General features: G+C 38.0%; 1 protein-coding gene across 1 annotated transcript; it reads left to right on the top strand.

The window, feature by feature from the left end:
• Positions 1 to 13: 13 nt before the first annotated feature.
• slc35a5 (solute carrier family 35 member A5) lies at positions 14 to 25,710 on the top strand. Its single transcript, XM_052013931.1, is given in 9 exon segments — positions 14 to 273; positions 5,286 to 5,397; positions 9,334 to 9,480; positions 13,728 to 13,826; positions 17,080 to 17,163; positions 17,166 to 17,212; positions 19,221 to 19,288; positions 20,075 to 20,852; positions 22,752 to 25,710. Coding segments are annotated over 7 exon segments (1,269 nt in total). The 5' UTR covers positions 14 to 273; positions 5,286 to 5,397; positions 9,334 to 9,356; the 3' UTR covers positions 22,821 to 25,710.
• The last annotated feature ends 595 nt before the right edge of the window (positions 25,711 to 26,305 follow it).

The following is a 26,305-nucleotide window of genomic DNA, read 5'->3' as shown; positions in this document are numbered from 1 at the left end:
GAGGGCGGTTGGCCTGGCGCATGCGCGGTCTGCGGCCGTGACGACAGCAATGACCGTCGTCATGGACCTAATGAAAGGGTGCGGGGAACTGTTGTCTGGAAGTACTGGGAATGGAGCCATCCAGGGGCTTTCAGGTGTGTGGGGCAGTGTGGGCGATGTTTAACTCCGGTCAGTTACTTCTGGAGTGACTAGAGAGGAGGCCTGCCGTCCGTGGGCCAGAGTGACTGTGTTTGGCCGGTGGTGAAGGAGGCTCACGGTCAGCGGATGGCTCAGGTCAGTGCAAGACCCGGACAGTGATCCCTCCTCAGCAAAGGGCATGGAAGGAGGAGTGGGTGGTGGAGGAAATTGAGGTAAGGAAGTAGAGGGGATAAGGAGAAGGGTTGCGTTCCATTGGTGGTTCTCCGGCAAAGGGAGATCAATTGGAGTTGATTTTCGACTGAACTGTGCAACTGAACGCCACTGTACCGTCGATCAACGGAGGAAAGTACATCGCAGCAAATAGTTGAAGTTTCAAAGGTTGTAAAAAGATAATTATTAGAACTCGGCAGCCCTTGGGATGGCTTTGTGCACACGTTCATTCTCAGCTGCAGTATTCAGCCGTAAGAACAATTCTTTGTTCGATCCTGACTTGATGCAGCATCGAGGCCAGCCAATTAAAATTGTTTTCAAGGCTCCAACAAATTGTGTGAAATATACAGGACTAATTTTGGGGGCAAATGTCTGATAGCCCTCCTATGAAAACTCAAGTGCAAGTTTGTAAGTGAATCCTGCCAAACATTGCTCTTGGTCAAGATGGCCTTTGTTAATAACCTGCTAAAATTAAAAACAGAAAATGCTATAAATACCCTTCAGGCATGCAGCATCTGTGGAAAGGGAAACCGAGTTAATGTTTCTGATGGATGACCTTTCATCAGAATAGGGAAAGTTATAAATAATTACATTTAAAATTACAAAGAAAATGGGGAGGAGTAAAGAGAACAAAAAGGAAGTTGCCAATATATGACATGGCCACCTGAGTTTACTCTGCCATTTATTGAGATCATGGCTGTTCTGATTGTAACTTCAAATCCCCATTCCCAGTTACTAAGGAAACTTTTGTTCCCTTGCTTGTCAAGAAGATCTGTGATAGGGTGGAGACCAGCAAATATTGAATGACACAAGTAAACATGATGCTGCCTAAAAGACGATGGGAAGGGGCAGTGAACAATTGTTCCTTGGTGGTGCCAGACTGGGTTATTGGATGTTATTCCAACAGACTTAATTCACTTTTTTAAGATGTTATACAATAGAGTGATAAAGTTGGAAATATTACATGAAAATCAAAAAATTGTGGTTGCTGTAAATCTGAAATTAAAAACTGAAAATGCTGGAAACAGCAAGTCAGCAGATCTCTCTTTACCATCTGTTAATCAGCCTTTAATACACTCAAGTATATTACCCTCAATTCCATATGCTGTAATTTTGCAGCTTCAGTGTGTGACCTTATCAAAAGCCTTCCAAACATCCATAAGTCATAGGAGCAGAATTAGGCCATTCAGCCTTTCAAGTCTGTTCTGCCATTCAATCATGGCTGATTTACTTTTCCCTCCCAATCCCATTCTCCTGCCTTCTCCCTGTCACTTTTGACACCCTTTCTAATCAAGAACCTATCAACCTCCGCTTTAAATATACCCAATGACTTGGCCTCCACAGCCGTCTGTGGCAATGAATTCCACAGATTCAGCACCCTCTGACTAAAGAAATTCCTTCTCATCTCTGTTCTAAAGAGATGTTCTTCTATTCTGAGGCTGTGCCCTCTGGTCCTAGACTCTCCCACTACTGGAAACATCCTCGCCACGTCCACTCTATGCAGGCATTTCAATATTCGGTATGTTTCAATGAGATCCCCCCTCATCCTTCTAAACTCCAGTGAGTACAGGACCAGAGCCATCAAACGCTCCTCATACGTTAACCATTTCATTCCCAGGATCATTCTTGTACACCTCCTGTGGACCCTCTCCAACACCAGCACATCCTTCCTTAGATATGAGGCCCAAAACTGCTCAGAATACTCCAAATGTGGTCTGACCAACACCTTATAAAGCCTCAGTATTATGTCCTTGCTTTTATATTCTATTCCTTTCGAAATGAATGCTAACATTGCATTTGCCTTCCTTACTACTGACTCGACCTGCAAGTTAACCTTTAGGGAATCCTGCAATAGGATTCCCCAAGTCCCTTTGCACCTCTGATTTCTGAATTCTCTCCCTATTTAGAAAATAGTCTATGCCTTATTCCTTCTACCAAAGTGCATGAGCATACACTTCCCTACACTGTATTCCATCTCCCACTTCTTTGCCCATTCTCCCAACCTGTCCAAGTCTTTCTGCAGACTCCCTGCTTCCTCAACACTATCTGCCCCTCCATCTATCTTTGTATTATCTGCAAACTTGGCCACAAAGCCATCAATTCCGTCATCCAGATCATCAACATATAACGTGAAAAGAAGCAGACCCAACACTGACCCCCACTAGTCACCGGCAGCCAACCAGAAAAGGCCCCCTTTATTCTTACTCTTTGCCTTCTGCCAGTCAGCCAATCTTCTATCCATGCTAGTACCTTTTCTCTAATACCATAGGCTCCTATCTTGTTTAGCAGCCTCATGAGTGGCACCTTGTCAAAGACCTTATGAAAATCCAAGTAAACAACATCGACTGACTCTCCTTTGTCTATCCTGTCTGTTACTTCCTCAAAGAATTCCAACATATTTTTCAAGCAAGATATCCCCTTAAAGAAACCATGCTGACTTTGGCCTATTTTATCATATGCTTCCAAGTACCCCAAAACCACATCCGTAATAATGGACTCTTAACATCTTACCAACCACTGAAGTCAGGCTAACTGGCCTATAATTTCCTCTCTTTTGCCTCTCTCCCCTGTTAAAGAGTGGAGTGACAGTTGCGATTTTCTAGTCCTCCAGAACCATTCCTGAATCTAGTGATTCATGAAAGATCACTACTAATGTCTCCACAATCTCTTCTACTACCTCTTTAAGAACCCTGGGGTGTGGTCCATCCGGTCCAGGTGACTTATCTGCCTTCAGACCTTTCAGCTTTCCAAGCACCTTCTCCTTAGTAATAACGGCTACACTCACTTCTGCCCCCTGACTCTCTCAAATTTCTGGCATGTTTCTGGTGTCTTCCACAGTGAAGACTGACGCAAAATACTTATTCAGTTCATCCACCATTTCTTTGTTCCCCATTATTACCTCTCCAGTGTCACTTTCCAGCAATCCGATATCCATTCTTGCCTCTCTTATACTGTTTATATATCTGAAAAAACTTTTGGTATCTTCTTTTATATTATTGACTAGCTAACTTTCATACTTCATCTTTTCTTAAAAGGAATGGTCCTTTAGGAATGCTTTACGGGAAAGGGGAAGACCTGTTCAGAGGTGGCATTGCATTGGACGTGTGATCTGTTGAATGGGGACAGAGGTGCTGGCGAGATGAAAACCAAAGCCAGTAGGAACTCAGTCTATACTCTGGGTAATAAGAGAAGAGGTGAGAGCAGAAGTGTGGGAAATTCTGTATATTTAGTTAAATTGTTTTTAGCTAATGCTAGGATGAAAAAGCAGCTTGCAAGTAGATGTAAGGTAAGTAGGATATTGCTGGAGAGTAGAAGATGTTAAGAAAATCAAAGAAATGAGAAGGTGAGTGAATAGGAGGTAGAATTGATTGGGAGAATCACAGACCTCACAGAAAGTAGTGGAGGAAGAAAGATCATGGGGTAGATGGAGGGATGTAGGAGAAGAAGTTGGACAGTTGTGGGATACCTGACAAAGGCTATTGAATGGGCTTGCACAAAAGACTCCTACCCCACCAACAGTCCTTTAATTGTAGTTACCGTTTAAGACTTGTTCTTTTCATTTCCTACATGCTGGGATTTACAAGCGCTGGGAAACCAACCTTGTGTTTAAATACTAAAGTTCCCTTAAAATGGATTGTAGGGGCTGACCTGCTTCCTGAGGGCAGGTCACTCTCACATTTTCCCAAACCACCTTTTTTAAAACTGAATTAAGGGTGGAGTTTTCATTTTAAAAAAATAATATGCATTTAGTATAGAAAATTTTAAGTCAATGTATTCATCATAAGTTATGTTGATTGCAATTACTAATAGTAGCATGACATTATTCAACATTTATATGCAAGCCTTGAACAAATAGATCATGAGGTTTTAGCATAGATTTCTATCACTTTGTGTGAAGTGTCAGGAGGCCATTAAACTGCAGATTTCTTATGTTGAGCCTTTGCGGTGGGAGCATCCAGCTTCAGTGCATTTTTTAGCACTTAGCCCTGGACCTAGACTTGCTTCTGGAGCATGACAGTTTTGCAGCATTTGGTTATGGATCATACCTTGCATGGGAAGACATGAGTTTCAGGCAGTCTTTCATCAATTTGATATTTGTCTCAGTGGATGTTCCAGGGAGTAGCCTACAGCATAGAGCCCTGAATCATGCAGATATTTGGGACAAATCTTCACAAATACTGCTGCATCTCTTCCCAAACCTTCCTAATAAAGGAGATGGAGGTGACAGTCTCATTTCCATGATCTGACAGGGAGATATCTTCTTGCCACTAGCTAAGCAAGGTCTTGCTGCTTGTTTGACAGTTCTATTGATGAGGCATTCTGCAAAAGACCAACACTGTGCTTGGAAAACCAACGCAATCCACCATCTCCTTTCCTTGCAGGGCTCTGATGTTTGTGCAGATCGTTGCCTGAATAATTTGTGGTCATGCCACGCCCTCTGTCCCTTGTGGAATACTGTCCATAATTGAGAATGGAGCTGGATTTAAGGTTTTTTGTTGAAAATGAAAAACTGCACATACTAGAAATCTGAAATTAAAACTGAAATGCTACAAATACTCGAGTAAGGCAGTATCTCTGGAAAGAGAGTTAAATGTATCACCTGCAGTTTTATCAGATGAAGGGTCTTCAGCCAGGTAAGTTAACTCGGTTTCTCTTTCCACAGGTGTTGCCTAATTTGCAAAGTCCTTCCAGCAATTTCTGTATTTATTTGACCTTTTTTTGCCTTCCATCTGCTCTATATTCCATTCCTTGCAATTTTCAAGACCAACTAGATGCCTGCTTCATTTGAGTAAGTAGGTGTCAATACATACTCACTTTGCCAGTTTCTGTTAATTGTTCAACATGTGTGAAGAATTTAGTGAACTTTAATATGTTCCAAAGGATTCTTATTGATGACATTGGCCTGTAAAGCCTAATTTTTTTATTTGATTACTTAGGCGACGGCTGTTTCTTTTGAACAAGAAAATTAAGGAGTGAGATTTGACATAAGGACGAGTGCCAGCTACCAGAAATTCATTAAATTTTCTTAAAAGATCATCAGTTTACACAGTAAGTCTGCATGAATATTCAAATTCTAATTTGTCCAAAGATTTAATTTGCTTTTTTTAATTTAACCGAAGTCTTTTTATCTGCGATTACAGTAAATCATCACTCCTAATCATCCTTGACCTAATTGTAGTTATTGAGACACTTGATTGCATATTTCTCTACTCTAGTTCAGCTGAATGAAATTTTGTCCCTCCTTAGTTTCACATAGTCAGAGAATGGTCTGCAATAGCTTCTCTTTCCACTCCTGCACCATTACCTCTAATGATCTCCAAGGATCTATGCTTTGCACCTATTTTTTGTCCACAGTGTTTTAACTTAACATTGCCACCTCTCTGGCTCCCTCCACTGCCTTGGTTTTGTCACACTGCTTATCCTACATTCAATATCCAATTGAATAATTCGGAAGACCCAAGACCGTTGTTTTTGGTTGCTGTCCCTATTAACTGATTGAAATAAGCCGGATTGTTTGCAATCTCTATGTTTTTAATCCTGAGATAAGTTTCTGGTCGCACATCTACTCCCTCACCTAGGTACAGCAGGAATGTCACCTGACATAGAATCCACCTTGGGTCATATGGACCTGAAATACTTAGCCTTGCTCGTGTTACTTCTAGACTTGACCATTCGTACTCAGTCCTGGTTGGACACCCATCTTCCATTTATCTCATCCAAAAACCTGGTGTCGTTATCTCCAAGTTTTGTCCCCTTGTGCTTCTTATTCGGTTTTCAGTCTGACAGCACCTCAGATTTGTTTGCAAGTATTTAAGGTTTCCAAACTTGCTCAATTTTGATCCCTTGTGCATTCTTGAGTTTATTTGCTCCACAGTCAGCGACGCTGCTTTCACTTGCTTTGGGCACAAGTTGACATCCTTTAGAACCTGTCTTGCAACCAAGCTTTCTGGCCATCTGTCCAAATGTGTCCTATGTTTTGTTGCAAACAATGCTTTTCATTTATTTTGCACTTGTTAAGTGCCTTGGCAGTTTTTGCTGTATTATAATTGTTACATAAATGCAGGTTATTGTTTTATTAAATTTGCTTAATGTAGACTGTTGAGCTTCATTTATCTTCCAATCTGTCTGAAGTCGTTATAGAATAACTCGCTCGAATAGTACATTTCAAATAAAAATTCTGAATGAAAGGAGTGTAGGAGACAGAGGCCTGTGAATTGAAACAGCCATAAGGTTTAAACAAAGAATCAGGGGATTTTATAAAAATGTTTAGGGTAAGTAAATCAGTAAATAATCTAATAAAATTTTAGTTATATCTATTAATTGAGCTAACCTAATAAGTCATGGCATGGCAGTGCATCCAAGAATGAGAATTTGAGGATGCTTCTCATGTCCTGGACAACTACAGGTGCAGGAAGTTTCATCAGACAGAGGATCTACAGCTCCAGATGTTGGAACTTGAACGACAGCTGAGGTTGCTGCAGTCCATCCGTGAAGCTGAATCTATGGTTGATACAAGAATTGATCAACCTGTAGCTGAAGGAATGCAGACATAGATGGAATGAGTGGCCACCAGACAGATTAATTAAAAACAGTAGACAAGCAGTTCAGGAGATCTCGAGGCCTCTTCAATCTCTTTTTAGTTCTCAGTACTGATAGAGGAAGGTTTCCACGTGGAGTGCAGTCAGTCAAGATTGTGGCACTATGGATGGCTCAGCTGTATACAGAGAGAGGAGAAAGGTCAAAAAAGAAATAATTATAGGGAATTTGATCGTTAGGGGAGCAGACATGGTTTTCCTCAGTTGTAGACATGATTTCAGATGGTATAACTCCTTCCTGATGCCACAGGGTTAAGAATGTTACTGAGCCACTGCAGAAATGTCTAGAGGCAGAGGGTGAACAGCCAAGTTTGTGGTCCATGTTGGTACCAATAACATAAGCAGAAGAAGGAATGAGGATTCGCAGGTACATTTTAAGAGATAAAAGGTAGACCCAGAAGGTAGTCATCTCCAGATAACTCCCTCTGTTGTGCACCAGTAAGTATAGAGATAGGAAGTTAGTACAAAGCAAAGTGTGGCTGAAGAGATGATGCTGGTGGGGGAACTTTATATTCCTGGGGCGTTGTGCGTTTTGGGGGATTGGGACATGTACAGGGCAGATGATGGCACTGCAACAGAACTGAGACCAATGGGCTCTTGGGATTTGCTTGCACAATGGGAGATGTTTTAAACTAATTTGAAATGGTGATAGGCACAGTAAGGCAACATTAAAAAGAAGCAAGAAGGATTGGGGGAGACATGTATTACCAGAGCAAGAAATAAATTTCTAAGGTCGGTTTGAAGTGCATGTACATTGGCTGAAGTATACTGTACAAGGTTGGGGAACAATGCAATTAATCGCTTTTGATTACAATGTTGTGGCAGGACGGAGACCTGATTTTAAATAAAGGGACAAAATGGGTTCTAGATATTCCTGGATACAAGATATACAGGAAAGATAAGGAAGGGAAGAGAGGAGCAGGAGTGCCCGTATTGATTGCGTTCCAGTTCAAAAATTTAGGAACGAATGAAGGTTTATAGAGGGTTCAGAAATTTTTACTAAAATGTTTCCAGGGAGGTCGGTTACATGGATAGAGTAGAGAAGCCAGGGTTGTTCTGCTTGCAGAAGAAGAGGTTCCAATCAGTTATGATCGAATTATTTAAAATCATGGAGGACATAGATGGAGAGAAGCTATCCTCATTGACAGAAGGTCAAGAATCAGGGTATGTAGAATGAAGATGATTGGCAAAAAGAACCAAAACTAAAGTGGAAAAAATTGCAAGAAACGACTGATGCCTGAAATACACTACCAGAGGTAGTGGTGGAGGCAGATTCAACTGTAGCATTCAAAAGGAAGCTGGATACATATACAAAAGGAAATAAATTGCAGAGTGATGGGTGAGGACTGGAGAGTAGAGTATCTGGATTGCTCTTATATTGAGTTGAGACCGACTCAATCTGCCAAATAGCCTCCATCCATGTTATAACCGTCCCGTGATTCTATTTTGACAAATAAATTTGTGTTCAAAAATTATTGTATACTCTTGTTTATGTGTGACTACAATGGATTAAAATATAAGGATGATATAAAGCTATTTGCTGATTTGCTTTCAGTGAAGACCCCATTTTACAACCTCTTTCTCTAACTTGGTGGTGATACAGATAAGGATGTTCCGATAAAGAACCCAGATCAATAAAGTCAATTTTCCCTCAGAGAGAGCTTACTCTGTCGGCAGATTAGTAAACTGTGTATTGTGCCACGTGCAGCAGGATTGTCCTGACGCACAGTATGCCAAACAACATCAGCATTGATTAAAAAGCTGTAATTATTTTCTTATCATTTGAAGAAGTTTATTTCCAATGATGCATGCCAATGGGCATATTAATTTGCCACATGATGTTTATAACACCTGTTTCGTATCAACTTACCTAGTTTAAATTAGTGGCCTTGCTTAGTGATGGTCTTTTAAAACATTATGGAATTTTGCAGCCTTCACAACATTGCATTTATATGATATCTATAGGTGCTAATTAAACAACTGCAGAAAGTAATGGATGATGTAACATTATGTAATTGCAAATTATATGTATTATGGTGCCAGTGGTTAGTTGGCTGAATCAGAACTCTGACTTTTTAAAATTCCCATGTCCTCAGCAAGGAAAAACACTACATTGTAAGATTCCCTGTGTTCAATCAGGCTGACATGTTGTTCAGTATAAGCTGGAGAATGAGGATGAAGCCTTATTTGGTTTGTATAGTTTAGTAACTTAATAAGTTACTGTGTATCAAATAACTTGTGTGGTTTAGTAACTTAACAAGTTGTTGTGTATCATATAACTCGCATGTTGTGATATTCTGAAACTTCATTAAGGTTGAATTGCACAATTGTGTTTTTCATTGGCAACTGCTTTAGTTAATAAGTTCTTTTTGTATTTTGTCATTTACAGCTGACCAAAGGCTGGAATTAGAAATGGTATCCAAATGTTGTGCTTTCTCATGCTCCTGCTCATTGGGGTATACACTGATGCTGGGTGCATTGTATGTCATCCTTGGCTGCAGTCGGATTCTCCTAATGAAGTTTTCTGCCAATGAAGGTGCCAAAACTTTTGTATATTTTTCTAATCACAAAAGCCTATTTTCAGGTTTAGCCTTATGAATTTTATTTGTAGTCTGGCTACCAGTTCATTTGATTTTCATTTCAAATGGAGGGAGTGGGGATGCATATTTCCAAGGTGGAGGGATGACACAAAACTATGAGAAATAGTAGTTCTTTATACATGTTTAAAACTCTTTTCCACCCATCAGTCAAATCAAATGGGAAAACCTGCTGTAGAAGGACACAGCTGAAGGCCATTGTTGACAAATTTCTGCATTCAGCAAAGTTTGGGATTCAATTAGATGTGGGAAGGAAGAAAGAAAAGCCCTGGGTACAGTGAGATAGAGTTTGCTGGGAGGGTAGGAAAGAATAATGGGTCGTAGTGGAGAGCAGAGGAGGAGTTCAATATATATCTTGAGGTAGATGGTTGATGAGGGGAGGGTGTTGGGGGATCGGATCAACAATTAGAAGGGAGAAATTACCTTGAAGGGTATTTGCTTGCCACTAAAGAGTTGATTTGGGATTGGGTAGGGAAGGTAGAGGGAAGGGGAAGCATTCCTAGCCCACAAGCACTGCTTAAAAAAAACTGTTCCTTGCTTTTAACTGTTTGGTTTACAGTGACTGGTCTACCAGCATTAAATTAAAATAACTTTCAAAAATTTAGGAACCTTTTGAACATGTTATAATTACAGTCCCACTTCTTTACATTTGGTCATTAATGCCCTTAGATCCCTGCTGCAGTTAAACTGGAAGTCAGTGTGTTTGCAGTGTGGGTTTAAATCACATTTTATCTTTTAATAATTTTTTAACCTCCTACCCCTATCCCACCCTTCATTGAGGTTTATAATTAACCCCTTCTCTGTCACCTGACCCCTAACCCAGAAATAAGTGCATAATTCCTATCAAAATCAGTCTATTACAAATTTTGCAGATTTTATTCCACTTTAAGTAAATTTTAAATTGCATTATTTTGAACTGCCCCAGAAGATACTTTGGATTCTACCAGAATTGCTTTTTCATGTAAAATATTTTGTTTCAGTTTTAAAAACATTAAGCACTTAGACAATTAAGTATTTTTATTATTTTTATTACCAAAGTGACATTTTAGACATGATATTATGAGTGAGGAACTGGAAGCAATATGTAAAACAAAGTACATTCTAAAGTTCGGCGCTGAAACTTTTTAATTGATGAGCAATAATTTGCATCTTGGCAACCACAAAGAATGTAGAATTAAAAAAATAAAAAAAACTGATTATTTTATGTAGTTTATGGAGAAATAAAGTTTTTTGGGGGTACAATTATGTTGACAAAAACATTTTCATTAGAGAGGGAGAAAGGGGGACTACTGACCATTAAAACAGCATTGTCCTATTAGATGTCCTAAGGGATTGTGTTAAGATCAAATATATAAAAATAGGAATAGTATAATTTTCAATGTACATACTGATATATTTGCACAAGATAACTTCATACATTACTGTAGGCAGTTTTAAGTAGCTGATACAGAAAGCATATTAAAGCTACTAAAAAACACCCATCCATTTATCACTTGATACTTGAGAGAGAAGAAATTGCAAGGCTACAGGGATCTTGTAGCCCTAAATTGCTCTTGCAAAGATGAGCTGAATATTCTCTGTGCCCTTATGATTTTGATACCCTTTTGTTTACTATGCTTCAACGAATGCTGTATTAATGTGGTGACTTCTCCTCAACCAGAAGTGCCATGTTATTTATGCCATAAATCCATAATGCTGTATTTTAGCATGTTCAATTTGAAAATCTGTATCAAACACAGTAATTGCATTACATAGTCTATCTCATTGTTCAAAAGAAATTCCAGATTAAGAAATTTGTGTTCATTGTCCTTGAATAACTCAGGTTTTCCCAAGTTGGTTAAAACAACAAACTTAAGAACAATACAATGGAAATAAGTAATTTGATGTTTTATTGAGCATCAACTAAAAATATCTAAAAATATTACTGTTTTCTTGCTTGATTGTGGCTCTGAGATTTGTCCATTACTAATTTTTATGGACCATTAAGTTTAGACACGATCCAGAATTATTCCTGCCCTGCAACCTTCATTCAGTTGCACCAACTGTTGCATTGTTTCACAAAAATCTCAAGGAATCTACTTACTGCCACCCAGTGTTCAAATATAATATTGTCCTGACAAATCAGGCAGGAAATAAAAAAGGCCAGATCATGTATGATTTGAATTGCCATCTGCACTTTTTATGCACCACACTTATTTTGCAGGTCCAGTCGAGCTTGGGGCCATACTGCTAAGGCCATCTTGTGAGCTGAAATGGCTAGCAAGCAGCAACTAGGCCTCAGGTGCTGGATCCTGCTCCTGCTCTTCGTTTCTGATGATCTTCTGATAGTGCTCCGATCAGAAATTTAATAGCGGTTCAATTTTAAATAAGTTAACATAATGTATGCCAGAAATTTGATAGATCTTACCTCTACTGACCTTTTATATCAAGGTTGTCAACCCTATTCAAATGTATAGGATTGTGCTAAATACACCACTCATCCCTGGCATAAGCCTGCAGGGCTTGGTGTGAAATGCATTTAACCCCTCAACCTTGTGTGTTCACAGTCCTTTCCGGAACTCATTGCTGAGTCAGTGATGGAGAGGGAAGTCAGTTGTGCCACTATATAACCGCAAGCTCATTCCTGATTTCTGCATGACAATATGTAGGAGAGAACTGGTCCATGCACTGCAGTTAGCTGTCAGCTCTAAAAGAGTCCAGGCTAAAGATTAGCAGAATCTGATCTTAGTTTTTCTGTTTTTAGTGTTTGATTATACTGAAGGAAGATTTAAATTCTTATGATTGGAAATGTCTTACAGACAAAAATCTGTTGTAGGTGGCAGAGGTATATTGCTACATTATTTAGACATAAACCTATCTATTTCACTGATAGAATGAGCATATCACAAATAGGATTAAAAAAAATTAAGTAAATGTAATGTATTTTTGAATGTATTAATGATAGGGAGCTTCTACAATTGTTGATTATCAATGTAAATTTCTATTGAGGAAGTATCAACCATACTTGCAAGTGAACTTATTCTAAAGAAACCTGCATAGATGGCTGCTGTGAGCTGCTAGAATGTGTCATGCATCAAGGGTTAAATATTGTAGGCTGTGTCATTAAAACTGATTAGAAGTTTTGGATCTCAAAAATGAATCCTGCCATCATTTCAATAATTTGTTTAATAGGTAGTTTTCTTGCCACAGCAGCTTGAGACTATCAGAAACATTTAACATAATATTTATGCTTTATTTCAATGCTTTAATGAATGAAATTAAATGTAATTTTATCATATTTATTGAAATTATCTGATTAGTACATTTCTTGATGTTTGAACTTGTGAAGCCAAAGTCTTGAGACATTAATAGCTGCAGACATCTGTAGGAACCTTTACTGAAAATTTCTAGATAGTGAAAAATATTTTTGGTCAGATATAAACAATAAAGCTGAATGAAACTACTATGGAATATGGTAAAGCCATGTATGTAGTAGTACGACAAGACTTGTTTATTAAATTTCAATTATGTTTGAACATAATTCCTGTGCAACTACACTTAACATGTTACCTTTTCTAAGATTTTAGGAGCAATTACTAATTTGAACGCAAACCAATTGTTTGGTAATAACCAACCTGTATCTTCAGAGTGTATTGGTTGTCTCCACACACACATCTTAACTTCTAGTCTAATCCAAACATGCCATTTTTTTGGGGGTGGGGGTGAAATTGCAGGTTTAATATTATCCATAATATGTCAAGTGACTTAGACAATTTATGTTTCCATTTGTTCACAGCCAGATCAAGCTAGATTTTGTGAGACCTAAAATCTATGTGCCAAAAATCTTAACAGAATTTGCATTGCACAGATGAACAGGGATGTAACTTGAGAAAGATGTGCAAGAACAGATATAGGCAGTTTAAAAAAAATCTCTGCAATTTACATTGCAGGTTTATGAACATTGTGGCAATAGTGGTTTATTGTAAAATGATGTACTTGCATGAACTCTTCAGCAGGGGATAACTAAATAGAGTTTTGAATTGGAAATCTACCAATTAAGCATAATATTGATTTATCACTGAACTGTTATTGTTGATCAACACTTTGTTGCTCAGAGCAGTTTCTTGTTAAACTCTTGAAAACAGTTGAGAGCTCTTATTGATTGCAGTTATTGATGACTAACACAAATCCTTTGTATATTTCTCAGAGAATAAGTACAACTACTTACCAGCCACAGTGAATGTATGTGCAGAGACTGTAAAACTGATATTTTGTTGCATTCTAGCACTAAGAGTCCTAATACAAGGTGAGTTTAAACGTCAATCATTATTTCAGTGTTTCTGTGTGGTTATTGTACAGGTGTTTAGAGGATCTGTGCGGGGCATTTAGTTGACTAAATAATGTGAAACAAGGAAATATCAGATATGTTAAATCAATACTTTCCATCATTTGTCATGGTGGAGAAGAGAGCAAAGATATCTGATGGGCTGGGTTTAAGCAGTACAGAAGTACTTTTAACAATCAAGAAGGGCAAGGTATTGGAAAAACTGAAGGGACTAAGGACAGACAAGTTGCCAGGTCCCAATGGCCTGCACCTGAGTGTTTTAAAGGAAGTAGCTGCAGAAATAGTGGAACCATTGGTTGAAGTTTTGGAAAACTCACTAACTTCCTGAAAGATACCAGTGGTTGGAAAACTGCAAATGTGACGCCATTGTTCCAGAAGGAAGGAAAACAAAAAGTGGGTGAATATAGCTCTGTTAGCTTAACATCTGTAGACACAAGAGACTACAGATGCCAGAATCTGGAGCAACAAACAAAATGCTGGAGGAACTCAACAGGTCAGGAAGTATCTGTGGCGGGAAGTGGACAGTCGACGTTTTGGGTCGAGGTCCTTCATCTGGACTGAAAGATAGAGGGGAGGTAGCCAGTATAAAGAGGTGAGGGGAACCGGTGGGGCAAGCTCTTGCTCCACCCCTTCCCCTTCAAAACAAATCAACATGGTTTTATAAAAGGTAAATTATACTTGACAAATGTGCTAGATTTCTTTGAGGATGTAACAAGTAGAGTTGATAAGAATCTTTGGAAGTGGTGCATTTGGATTTTCAGAAGACATTTGACAAGGTGCCACATAAAATGCCAGTGCACAAGGTTGAGATCATCATATTGGGAATGGTGTGTTAGCATGGATTGAAGATTGTCATCACATAGAAGACAAGAGAGTCAGGATAAACGGGTTTTCATGTTAGTAGGATATAACAAGTGGAGTGTCCCAAGGATCAGTTCTTGACCCTTGATTATTTACAATTTATATGAATGACCTGGAGGAGGGAGCAGAATATAAGGTATCCAAGTTTGATGATGACAAAATGGATGGGAGGGTGTGTTGCGATGGGGATACTTAGAACATAGAACATTACAGCACAGTACAGGCCCTTTGGCCCACAATGTTGTGCCGACATTTTATCCTGCTGTAAGATATATCTAACCCTTCCCTCCCACATAGCCCTCCATTTCTCTATCATTCATGTGTCTATCTAAGAGTCTCTTAAACGTCCCTAATGCATGTGCCCTCACAACCTCTGCCGGCATTGCATTCCACACACCCACCACTCTCTGTGTAAAAAAAAATGTACCCCTGACATCCTACTTATATCTTCCTCCAATCACCTTAAAATTATGCCCCCTCGTGTTAGCCATTGTCGCCCTGGGAAAAAGTCTCTGAATGTCCACTCAATCTATGCCTCTTACCATCTTGTACACCTCTCATTCTCCTCCTCTCCAAAGAGAAAAGCCCTAGCTCACCTATCCTATCCTCATAAGACATGCTCTCCAATCCAGGCAGCATCCTGGTAAATCTCCTCTGCACCCTCTCTAAAGCTTCTACGTCCTTCCTATAATGAGGTGACCAGAACTGAACACGATACTCCAAGTGTGGTCTAACCAGAGTTTTATAGAGCTGCAATATTACTTTGCGGCTCTTGAACTCACTACCCCGATTAATGAAGGCCAACACACCATGCGCCACTTTAACAACCCTATCGACCTGTGCGGAAACCTTGAGGGATCTATGGACGTGGACCCCAAGATCCCTCTGTTCCTCCACACTGCTAAGAGTCCTGCAATAAGATATAGAAATGCTGAGGGAGTGGGTCAAAACTTGTCAACTGGAATTTAAAGTGGGAAAGTGTGAGGTCTTGCACTTTGGTAAGAGGAATCTAAAGGCAGAATTATCCAAGTGGAGAAAGACTGCAAATGAGCAAAGTAGAGAAGAATATGTACAAATCACAGAATGTTAGCAGCCAGACGTAGCATGTGTTAGGAAGCCAAATAGTATATTGGCCTCTATTGCGAGAAAAGTTGGAGTTTAGAAATATTGAAGTATTGCTACAATTGTACAGGGTACTGGTGAGACCACACCTGGAGCACTGTGCACAGCCCCCTTATTTAAGAAAGGATATGTTAGAATTGAAGGAAGTCCAAAAGAGATTCACTTGGCTAATTCCTGGGCTGAGAGGTTTGTTCTATCGTGAATGGCTAAAGAAGTTATATTTATATTCTTTGGAGCTTAGAAGAGTGAGAAGTGATCTTATTAAAACATACAAGATTCATAGGGATACATAGGGTAGATGTTGAGATGTTTCCACTAGTGGGAGAATGGACATAGTTGCAAGATTAGGGGGTGGTCATTTAAAACAGAGATTTGTAGGAAGTTCTCACAGAGGGTGGTGAATCCCTGGAATTCTATACCCCAGAGGAAGTTGGATCATTGGGAATATTTAAGGAGGAAGTAGAGAAATTTTTTGAAAGATCAGGGAACTGAACTGAACTGGCATAGAAGAGATGAGGCCTTGGGCAGATCAGCCATGGTCGTATTGAATAATAGGGCAGGCTTAAGGAGCTGAGTGGTCTACTAGCTGCTGATTAGTTCTGGTGCATACAGGAAAACTGAGTTATATGAAGTTGTTTAATTCAGTATTGAATCCTAAAAGCTAATTCTGGTTCTAAATTATAATACCCTAATTCTAAATTTTCTTACCAAAACCCTGTTGATGTCAATTGTGACAAGCTACCTCAGGGTGTTTTTAAAGAAGATCTCATTCTTCTAAACTCTAGCGAGTACAGGCCCAATCTAAGACAACTCTTCCTACCTGGGAGATCAATCTAGTAAGTATTCTCTGCACTGCCTCCAATGCAAGTGTACCCTTGAACTGCAGACTTAGTCTCTTTAAAGCTGTGACCCTAAACTTCCCTATTTTTGTACTCCATCTGTCTCGCAATAAAGGAGACATCTGCTTTGTCTTCCTCATTAATTGCTGCACCTGCACCTAACTTCCCGTGTTTCTTGTACAAGCACACCATGCTCACTTAGTATTATTCAAGGAAGCTGTCTTGAATATATTCATTCTCAAAAATTATCTTTGATATTTAAGTCCTGATCTAAATGAAGATTAACTTTAAATTCTGTTACTGCGTTATGTTTGCCACATTATTTGATTAATACTGAAGACATGTTTTTAGAATTCATGAAAGAGTAATTACTGACATGCTTTTCTTTTCAGAGGGGCGGACGTGCAAGGATTTGAAATGTTCCTCTTGGCGCAATGTTTTTCAGTTTATGAAATGGTCTGTTCCAGCACTTCTCTACTTGTGGATAACTTAATTGTCTTCTATGTGTTGGTCTACCTCCAGCCAGTAAGTTGTCAAAAAAATAAATGTTTTGGGCCCACAGAAGGTGTAGTTTATTAGAATTTGTGTTAATTTATTGGAGACCCAAGTTATTCTTGAAGGGGAGTAGGAATGTTTCCCCATACTTGGTCAACACTCTTCCATTATCAATAAAACAGTATCTCATTATTTTATCTATTTTGTGAGCCCTAGTCATATGCAAATATGAAAATTTGCCAACATTAACACAAACTATTTTGAAGTGATTTGGATCATCTTCAGTCGCAAAGGGTGCTTTACATCAAAGTTTAAACTTGCTCTGAGTGTAAACCACCTCTACCTGTTGAAGATTCAATGTGAAATACATATGAGTAGTCAGAAGCCAAAAATTTGTCCAAATTCGTCTGGTATGAGAAATGGAAAATATTTTTGGGATAAGGTAGGGACACTGCAAAGAGGACTTTGGCATGCATGTAATCTTGTCATTTATAACCTGAAAGTGATTTATCTTGAAACTGGGTGATCAAAATCAATTTTGACAAACATCCTAAATTGTGTCAAACAGATAGTTTGCACAAAATTTGGCTCTCACTAGTATCTACTGCCCATAATAGCAAATCCCACTGATTTGTATTGGGTCCTAGTCCTCAGCATAGAACATGGAACAATATAGCACAGCAACAGTCCCTTCGGCCCACAATGTCTGTGCTGACCACAGTGCCGAATTAGAGATGCCACAATCTGCCTGCACGTGATCCATATCCTTCCATTCCCTGCATGTTCATGTGCCTGTCTAAACGCCTCTTAAACATCACTATCTTGTCTGCTTCCACCGCTGCCCCTGACAGCACGTTCCAGGCATCGACCACTCTCTGTGTAAAACTTACCCCACAAATCTCCTTTAAACTTTCTCCCTCTCACCTTAATGCTATATATTCTAGTAATTTGCATTTCTACCCTGGAAAAAGATTCTGACCATCTACCTTACCTGTGCCCCTCATGATTTTATAAACCTCTATCGGGTTTACCTTCAGCATTTCATTGAGTGTCATAGAGTCATACAGCATGAAAACAGGACATTTCAGCCCACCATGTCCACGTCAACCTCATATTTAAAATATTCATTCTTTGTGGCCTTGCCTTTCCTGACTTTCTGTTTAAAACACACCCTAAACTCTATAGTTTTCTTGTGCTTTCTCTTTTCATCTCCACTATTAATGACCATGACTTTTGTCTGCTTTATAAAAATATACAGATGTGGCAAATGCAAGCATACACTTGGGGTGGAATAAGGTTCACTGCCTTGTGTGCAGGATTAATGTTCTTTGGCATGCTGTAAAATCTAGCTTTAGCTGAAATTTTCTGATTTAAGCAAACATTTGGGTATCTAATCAAGCTAAAGGAAAGAAATTCAGAATCAGTTCTACCTTAAATTCTATAGGAGCATTTCTTAAGTTGCACAGCAGGAATGGTGGAGCCCACAACAGTAATTTCAGGACAAATCTAATGTCCGATCTGTATAAGCGATAAAAGAAAAGTGGCAATTGGAAATGTTGATACATATACTAAAGGTATTAAAGAGTCATCCCATCCAATTAAGCAGTAAATAGGAATAAAATCAAAACCAAGCCCACCAAATCAAAATAACATGTATTGCTGCTTATATAAGGAATAAGGACAACGAACAAATAGTAAGAGTTGATTTCTGACTCATTACTTCCCACTTCCACCAAAATAAGAAACTGACTTTAGATTTTTATAATGCAGTTATCTTTAATTATCCTTGAGATGATAATTTTTTATCAGTGTGTTTTCTATAGTTATTGCACAGTTATAACATTTAGCACTTTTAAGAGTGTATACTTTGGCTATTTTGATTGGAATTCTATATTTTCTAAACTGTACATATGGGACTTAGAATTGGCTACCACATGTGCCTTACATTAGTAGTAGCAGATCATACAATAAATGCTTAACATGTTAAGGCTCTTGCTTGCATGGCTAACAAGTTTTCTTTCTGGTATTCCTTGTATAGGCAATGGCAGTTTTGTTTTCAAATTTTGTTATTATCACAACGGCTCTTCTGTTCAGAATTGTTCTCAAGTAAGTTAATTAAATAATTCCTGCAGTAATTTGATAATTAGAATGAAGGCTGAACAAACCAACTCATTTGATATTCTCTTTATACTGCAAACATTGTGACCAAATCTGCATTCAGTGCTCAAATCTATATGGTATGATTCAAGTGCATTTGCTTGGGCTTTCACTAGAGCTATAAATCCATTATTAGAAGAAAAATATGAGACAATTATTTCTTCACATTAATAGGTCTTGATTCACAAGGTTATCGACTGAAACGTGTAGTTAAATTGTAATGCCTTTGATCTGGCTGTCATGAAACTTATTGAATGAAAGACTAATTTGGTAACTTTTTTTGAGATTCATTGATAATACAGTGTATAAAATGCATTCATGGAAGTGTCCAGTTGGCTTGCTTGTACAGTCTTTGCATGTTATAACATTCATGTGAAAACTGGATTTTTAAGGTTTTGGTGCTCAGGATCTAAGTCATGCTTGTTTTGTTCTGCACTCAAAGGAAGCTGTTCATAAGAACATATAGCACTGTAAGACTGTTCCTAGTTCTGTGAAACATGTCTAGACTTGTCAGAAAAATATCATTTTATTAAATCAGAATCATACAGAGCATGGTTTTAAATGATGTGTTCAATCAGTAGCTTAGATATTTAAAAACATTATAAAATGGTTATTTTTTTTGAGTTAAATGTATTTTGTTACTCAAGATAGGGTTAGATATACTGAATAATGCTTTTTCATCCACACATGCAAATTGCAAGCATATAATAATGCTGTGTTTCTTCTTTCCAATAGGCGGCGCCTGTCCTCAGTGCAATGGGCATCACTTATGATTTTATTCCTTTCCATTGTGGCTCTTGTATCAGGGACTGGAGAAGCCCAAGATACTATACCTAGGCACATATCTAATCATTATGTGCACCTCAGTGCATCAAATAGCTGCTTCTCGTTTGTAACATCTCAGGATGAAAATGCACAGCACCAGCTACGGATCAATCTCACAACAGCAGCTCCAAAATGGGACACTAGTTCATTCAAAAAACTTGGCCTTGGTTTTGGCCACCTTTTTATAATTATACAATGTTTTGTTTCTTCCATGGCTAATATTTATAATGAAAAAATGCTGAAAGAAGGAGATCAACTGACTGAAAGTATTTTCATTCAGAATAGTAAACTGTACTTCTTTGGAGTTATATTCAATGGACTGATATTACTACTTCGATCTGAATCTCGCACCCACATCCAAAATTGTGGATTTTTCTATGGGCACAATATGTTTTCTGTGGCTTTAATCTTTACCACTGCTGCCTTTGGACTGTCTGTGGCTTTTATCCTGAAATTCAGGGACAATATGTTTCATGTCCTCACTGCCCAAATAATAACTGTTATCATAACTACAGTATCTGTATTTGAATTTGATTTTAAACCTTCACTGACTTTTTTATTAGAAGTTCCTGTGGTATTCCTGGCAATATTTATTTACAATTCCAGCAGGATAAAGGACCCAATGTATATCCTACAACAAGAGAGACTGAAGGTTATAAATGGTGAACTTCTGGAACGTTCCAGTGGGGTAGGTAGTTCCTATGTTCAAAAAGTATATTTTTATCAAAAAATTAGTAAAGTCATCCCCTGGTGTGAAATGTTTACATTTTTTTCAAGCATAGTTTTGTGCTGATGTAGCTTACAACAACTTGTAAATAGTTAGTATGCTCATAATCAGTCATTTATATTGCCAAGTTAAAATTGTCATGTATTTACATGCATACAAGGTTTGAGACTTAAGGATTTTCACCTACATATTTCTTTGTGCCATAAGGCAACCTAACGTTATTGATAAAGTAAATTTTTAAGGTCATTCCGCTTTTTAATAGTTTTATGATCATGGTGAAATTTAATCATGGTATATGAACTGAAGTATAGTATGAGGTACAGGGCCAGGATACAACACCCTGCCATGAGAAAGAGTAAAATCGAAGCATGTTAACTTGCATCAGCTTTAAGCACTTCCTTGTGGAAGATTATTGCTCAAATAAAAATAATAAGAACAACAAATGCTGTTGATCTACAGCAGAAAATGCAAATCAATTAAGAAGACAAATAAAACTGCAGATGCTGGAAATGTTAACTGGTTTCTCTTTCAACAGATGCTGCTTGCCTAGATGAATTCTTCCAGCCTTTCTGTTTTTGTTTGTAGTCAGTCAGGAAATTCTCTGTCAAATTCTGTTTCTTTGTTTCCAATGTAGTTTCATTGCAGTATTTTTTCAGATATTGCTCCATTTTTGATTTTTTGAATTACGTTTGTTTCTGTTGCCTTATGGAAATGTTCTATTATATCTGATAGTTTGCTATTAATTTCCTCCTATGATTCAAGTATCTAATGTCTCTTTACCTGTCCCTCTCCACCCCTTTAATCTCAAAGCTCCAAATAGGTTGCATGTCTTAATGGACAAAGAATAGCATTATGTGGGGTAAAATGAAAAGTACTTATAATTTTCACTAGTTTCCTGAATAATCTCATTTAACAATTTACAAAAGGGTGTTTTTCACAATCATCAATAGTAAGCAGCCTTGTGAGATTTTGAGTAATATGGAATCCAAATATTTCAATATGGTATATATGTGAAAAACAATTTATTAAATGGTCCCTGTTGACTTTGTAGTAATGTTGAGGATGTTAAATAGTATTTATTTGCCCAATCCCACATGTCATATGCTTTCTTTGAGCAAGCATGCAGTAACCATGAAAGTCTATTTCTGTCACTGTGACTATGGAATTGTGTATTTAGAAGCGCTTGAGGATAAAAGGAGCTGACTAGTTCTGATTACGCCACCTGTAGCAATGTCACACATTTGTGATGTGGCTCATTTTGCCATGGATTGTGCACACAGTAGAGCTTCACCTTTGAGTATAGAAAATGTTTACTTAATGCATTTAATAATTTTTGACTGTAAGTAATTCCACATGGTAGTCTCGAGGCCATTATGTATGTACGTGTATTTTCTTTATTGACTTCACTGAAAAACTGCTTACTACTTACAAAGAATGAAGGTTTTAGATCTAAACACAAGTAACAATCATATTTGTTGTGCATGGTATTTGAAGAATGTTATGGAGCTATTATTACTTGAAAAACCATGCAAAATTGAAAAAGAATCTTTTGAATAATTTATGAAGACAAAGAAGTATCTGTTCTTGTTCCCAAAGTTAGAATGATTGCTTTTCTTAAGTTGATACCTTTTGTTAATCTTTGTTTATAACATCAAAGGCTACTATGTTCCATATAGCAGTCACATAACCATGATAAACTGCTGTAAACATTGCTTTACAAGAAAAGTGATATTATTAGTAAGTGTGGTAATGGGGGAATGGGAAATTGTTGCATGAAGTGCATATGAAGTTTTAAAAAAAATATAATTATCTTAGTGCATCTGCAATCAATGATTCATTACCCTGTTTTTGAATTTTTAGGATGGTGAGGAATTGGAAAGATTGACCAAACCAAATAAGGATTCTGAAACAGAAGAAGATTCCTTCTAGAATATTAAATTAAACAATGTATTTGCTTCATTAAATGAATGCTCCTCACAGGATGTGAATTAGCTACCTAATTTCTTCTATACATCAGTTGTTTAGGAAATGTGGACCATACCTCATTTGCACTGGAATTTTTCTAAAGTAACTAAGAAGTCAGATGGATTTCACATCAACATTCCCAGCCTGGTTATGAAATAACACAGGAATGACTAATTTCCAGCTTGTCTGCTGGTTGGACTACCTTGTAAAACTATATGATGAACTTCCATTGACCTGGATTTTGTGGAAGGAAGAATGCTCTTTGCTCATTATGCTTATAACTGTCCTTTGATTTTGTTGGCTATTGTATGGCATTCTCTACAAGCAATCTGTGATGTGTGAGAATAAGAAAAGCACGGATGTGCCTCCTTAGTGAATCAGACTGAAGAATCCTTACTGGGATATACAGTGGAGGTTACTGATCGGGGGCTTGTGAACAGATGGGAGTATGTAAAATCTGGGGAAACTAACTGTTAAGAACCTAGCTCTGTTCCAGGAGGTAGAGTGGAAAGTATTTTCCAAGTTTTACTACAGGCATTCAGCAGCTTCACAAGGCAAAGATGTCTTTGGAGAGATTGTAAGTGCCTTTACAGGGAAGAGAGGACCAGGAATGTTTTCTCTTGGTTCTCTAGTCCATTCGGTTCTTGGGGATTAGACTATCCTACTTTTCAGTGAAGCCAAACCAGTCAATCTGACTGAATTTGGGCAGGAGATCTGACAGGGGCAAATGATATGCTTTAGAGTTGGTCTCCAAAGCATCCAGGGAACGGCAACTACTAGTTCCACCCCCTACTTCCATTGCAATATCTAGCACACAGTATCTAAAACAAGAAGGATTGTTGGAATGTTCAATATAATATGTTTTAATAATTAATTACCAGTTTTTAATTGCAAGTTTAAACTAGTTCGGCACAACATAGTGGCCAAAGAGCCTGTTCCTGTGCTGCACTGTTCTATCTCCAACAAAAATTAAAATGCAAAAGAAATCTTCAGCAACATCTCTAGCAATGATTTTTTTTCTAGTAGTAATTAAAATCAATCACTATTAAGTTTTCACTAATACAAGAGCATACCCCTAACTTTTTCTAGTATGCTTAGTAGTTTCTGAAATAGAAAATGTGGTGGTTTGGATGGCTTTCTAGGAGATGCTACTGCAGCTTCATACCCTTCATGTAAAACAATGCTCTATCTCTTAGCAGTATACTACTTGAGTAAAGTTTGTGCAGAAGCAAGACATTTTGGAAAGGAACTTGCTGTTATCCATGCACATTACACACAAGGATACGGGATGCTGTCTGATAGAAACCCTCCATGGTATCTTAATGCAAAATCCAGACCACTACATATGTCCTCTTTGTACTACAGTTAATCCATCACATAAAAGTAATAGTATTTTCTGTCATTTCAATGTAACAATTATTTGCAAACAAATCATAAGCAATGATAATTGAACTGTACATGGAAAACAAACACCTTTTCTGGCATTTATGTTAATAATTAACCTCGGGGAATTATACTGAGGATGAAAATAAGTAAAAGTAGTTTGATTTAAAAATACAGGCAAATAAGTTTCAAAAATGTGTTGCATATAGTTTAAAAATTATCTAGCTCAAAGAAAATGCACAGTGCTTTGAATATCTTGCTGTAGAAGTTTTTAAGTAGCACAATTGTATTTAATAACTAATATCTATGAGTTGATGCAATAGTTGATATTGGAGATTTAATAAATATGGCCATTAGCTTCTAGCCTTAGTTCAATAAAATCATGTTACAAACAGTAGTTATGTGGAAACTGATGGATCCAAGTCTTTTCAGTATAATAACTTATATAGTGCCTATCACTACCCTGGGATGTCTTAAGAGGCTTTACAGCTAATGAAGTTTTTTCAATTCCAGTCGCTGTTGTAATGTGCTCAGCAATTTGATAATGACCAAATTATCTGATTTAGTGATATTCACTGAGGCACAAATATTGAAAAGGACAAAGATAATAACTTCCCTCCACTTGCTCGTTATAGTGCCATGGGAAAACATCACCTCTGACATTGTAACAGTGCAATATCAGCCTAGATACTTTGAACCCATTACCTTCTGACTTAAGAGGCTTAGAATGCCACTGACTGGTTGATACAAGAATATAACATCTGAACCATGACTGTAAATTCTTTGTAACGATTAATGCAAACATCTTTCTTGGATAGAGAAAGTGATGGGCCACAGTTTCCTGCTAGCAGCAAACAGCCCACACTCACACTTCAAAATGTCATACTTTTTGAAGATTCCCTCTGTTTCAACTTGCTGCTGTGTCCCAGGTCAATTTGAAGTAGTGTGCAGCAGCAGGGCCTTAAGTGTTTTCATGTGCAGCGGATGGTGCAGAATGAGACATGCCCATGAAACACATGGGGAAAAGGTGTTGACATTTAGCTAGGCCATACTCCTTGGGGTAGCCAGCTGGCAAACCTATCCAAACATTGTCTGATTTTTGGCTTACAGAAACATTCATGAAATTCAAACGATTAATAATGAATCAAACAAAATCTTTTAAATAAACAAGCTCAAACACCCAAGAACACATCAAATGTTTAACCAAACTATATGCAAAGGAATGTAAATTATTTAATGTACCTTGCTTCCTTCCTGCAGGCCCTCTGTATTCAAATGAATGGATTTACAGTTTTTGCTAACTTGGCACAGAGTCAGACAGAATCCCTGGTGTAAATGCTGGAGAGCTGCTGCAACCTTGTGCATTGTTGTGTCCCATAATAAAAAATCTAACATCTGCAACTTTCTGTCTTACTTCAGTCATCGTGCTTGCAGCATCAGAGCATATATGTATAGGTAGGTAAGAAAGCTGAGGGGAATGCAATGCCTGCAGAGGGCTTTGGCGATTAAGATTGGTTACAACACTAGTCTCTCTACCCAATGACATGGAAAGTTGAATCAAATTGAATCAAAAACAGAAAATGTTGGAAGCACTGATCAGGTCAGGCAGTATCCTTAGAGTCAATGTTTCAGGTCAAGGACTCTTTGTAATTTTTTTTGACCTCCTGCATCTGCAGTTTTTTTGCTCCACTGTAGATTACCAGGTATGTTCTATGAACGATGCAGGATAAATCCAATTACCATTCTATCAATCTACTATCAACCAAAAGCAAAGTGATGGAAAGTGCTGTAGGCAATGCTATAAAATGTGAAGTAGCTCTTACCAATAATTTGTTTACTGATGTCCAATTTGAATTTTGCTACCTGGCACCAGACTTTGTAACAACCTTGGTCCAAAGAGCTGAATTCAAGAGGTGAGGTGACATCAGTGCATCAAAGGTCTGCCTGGAATTTGAAGACAGCGGGCCCAGGAATCAGGCTGAATGACATCTCCTTTAATTATGATAGTTTTGGCCCTGAAGGGCTTGTACAGGGAGATTGGAGTGCCTTACCTGTTGATATTCTGA

The sequence above is a fragment of the Pristis pectinata genome, chromosome 4 (genome assembly GCF_009764475.1).
Source record: "Pristis pectinata isolate sPriPec2 chromosome 4, sPriPec2.1.pri, whole genome shotgun sequence".
NCBI lineage: Eukaryota > Metazoa > Chordata > Chondrichthyes > Rhinopristiformes > Pristidae > Pristis > Pristis pectinata.
This window is presented reverse-complemented; position numbering and strand designations above follow the sequence as displayed.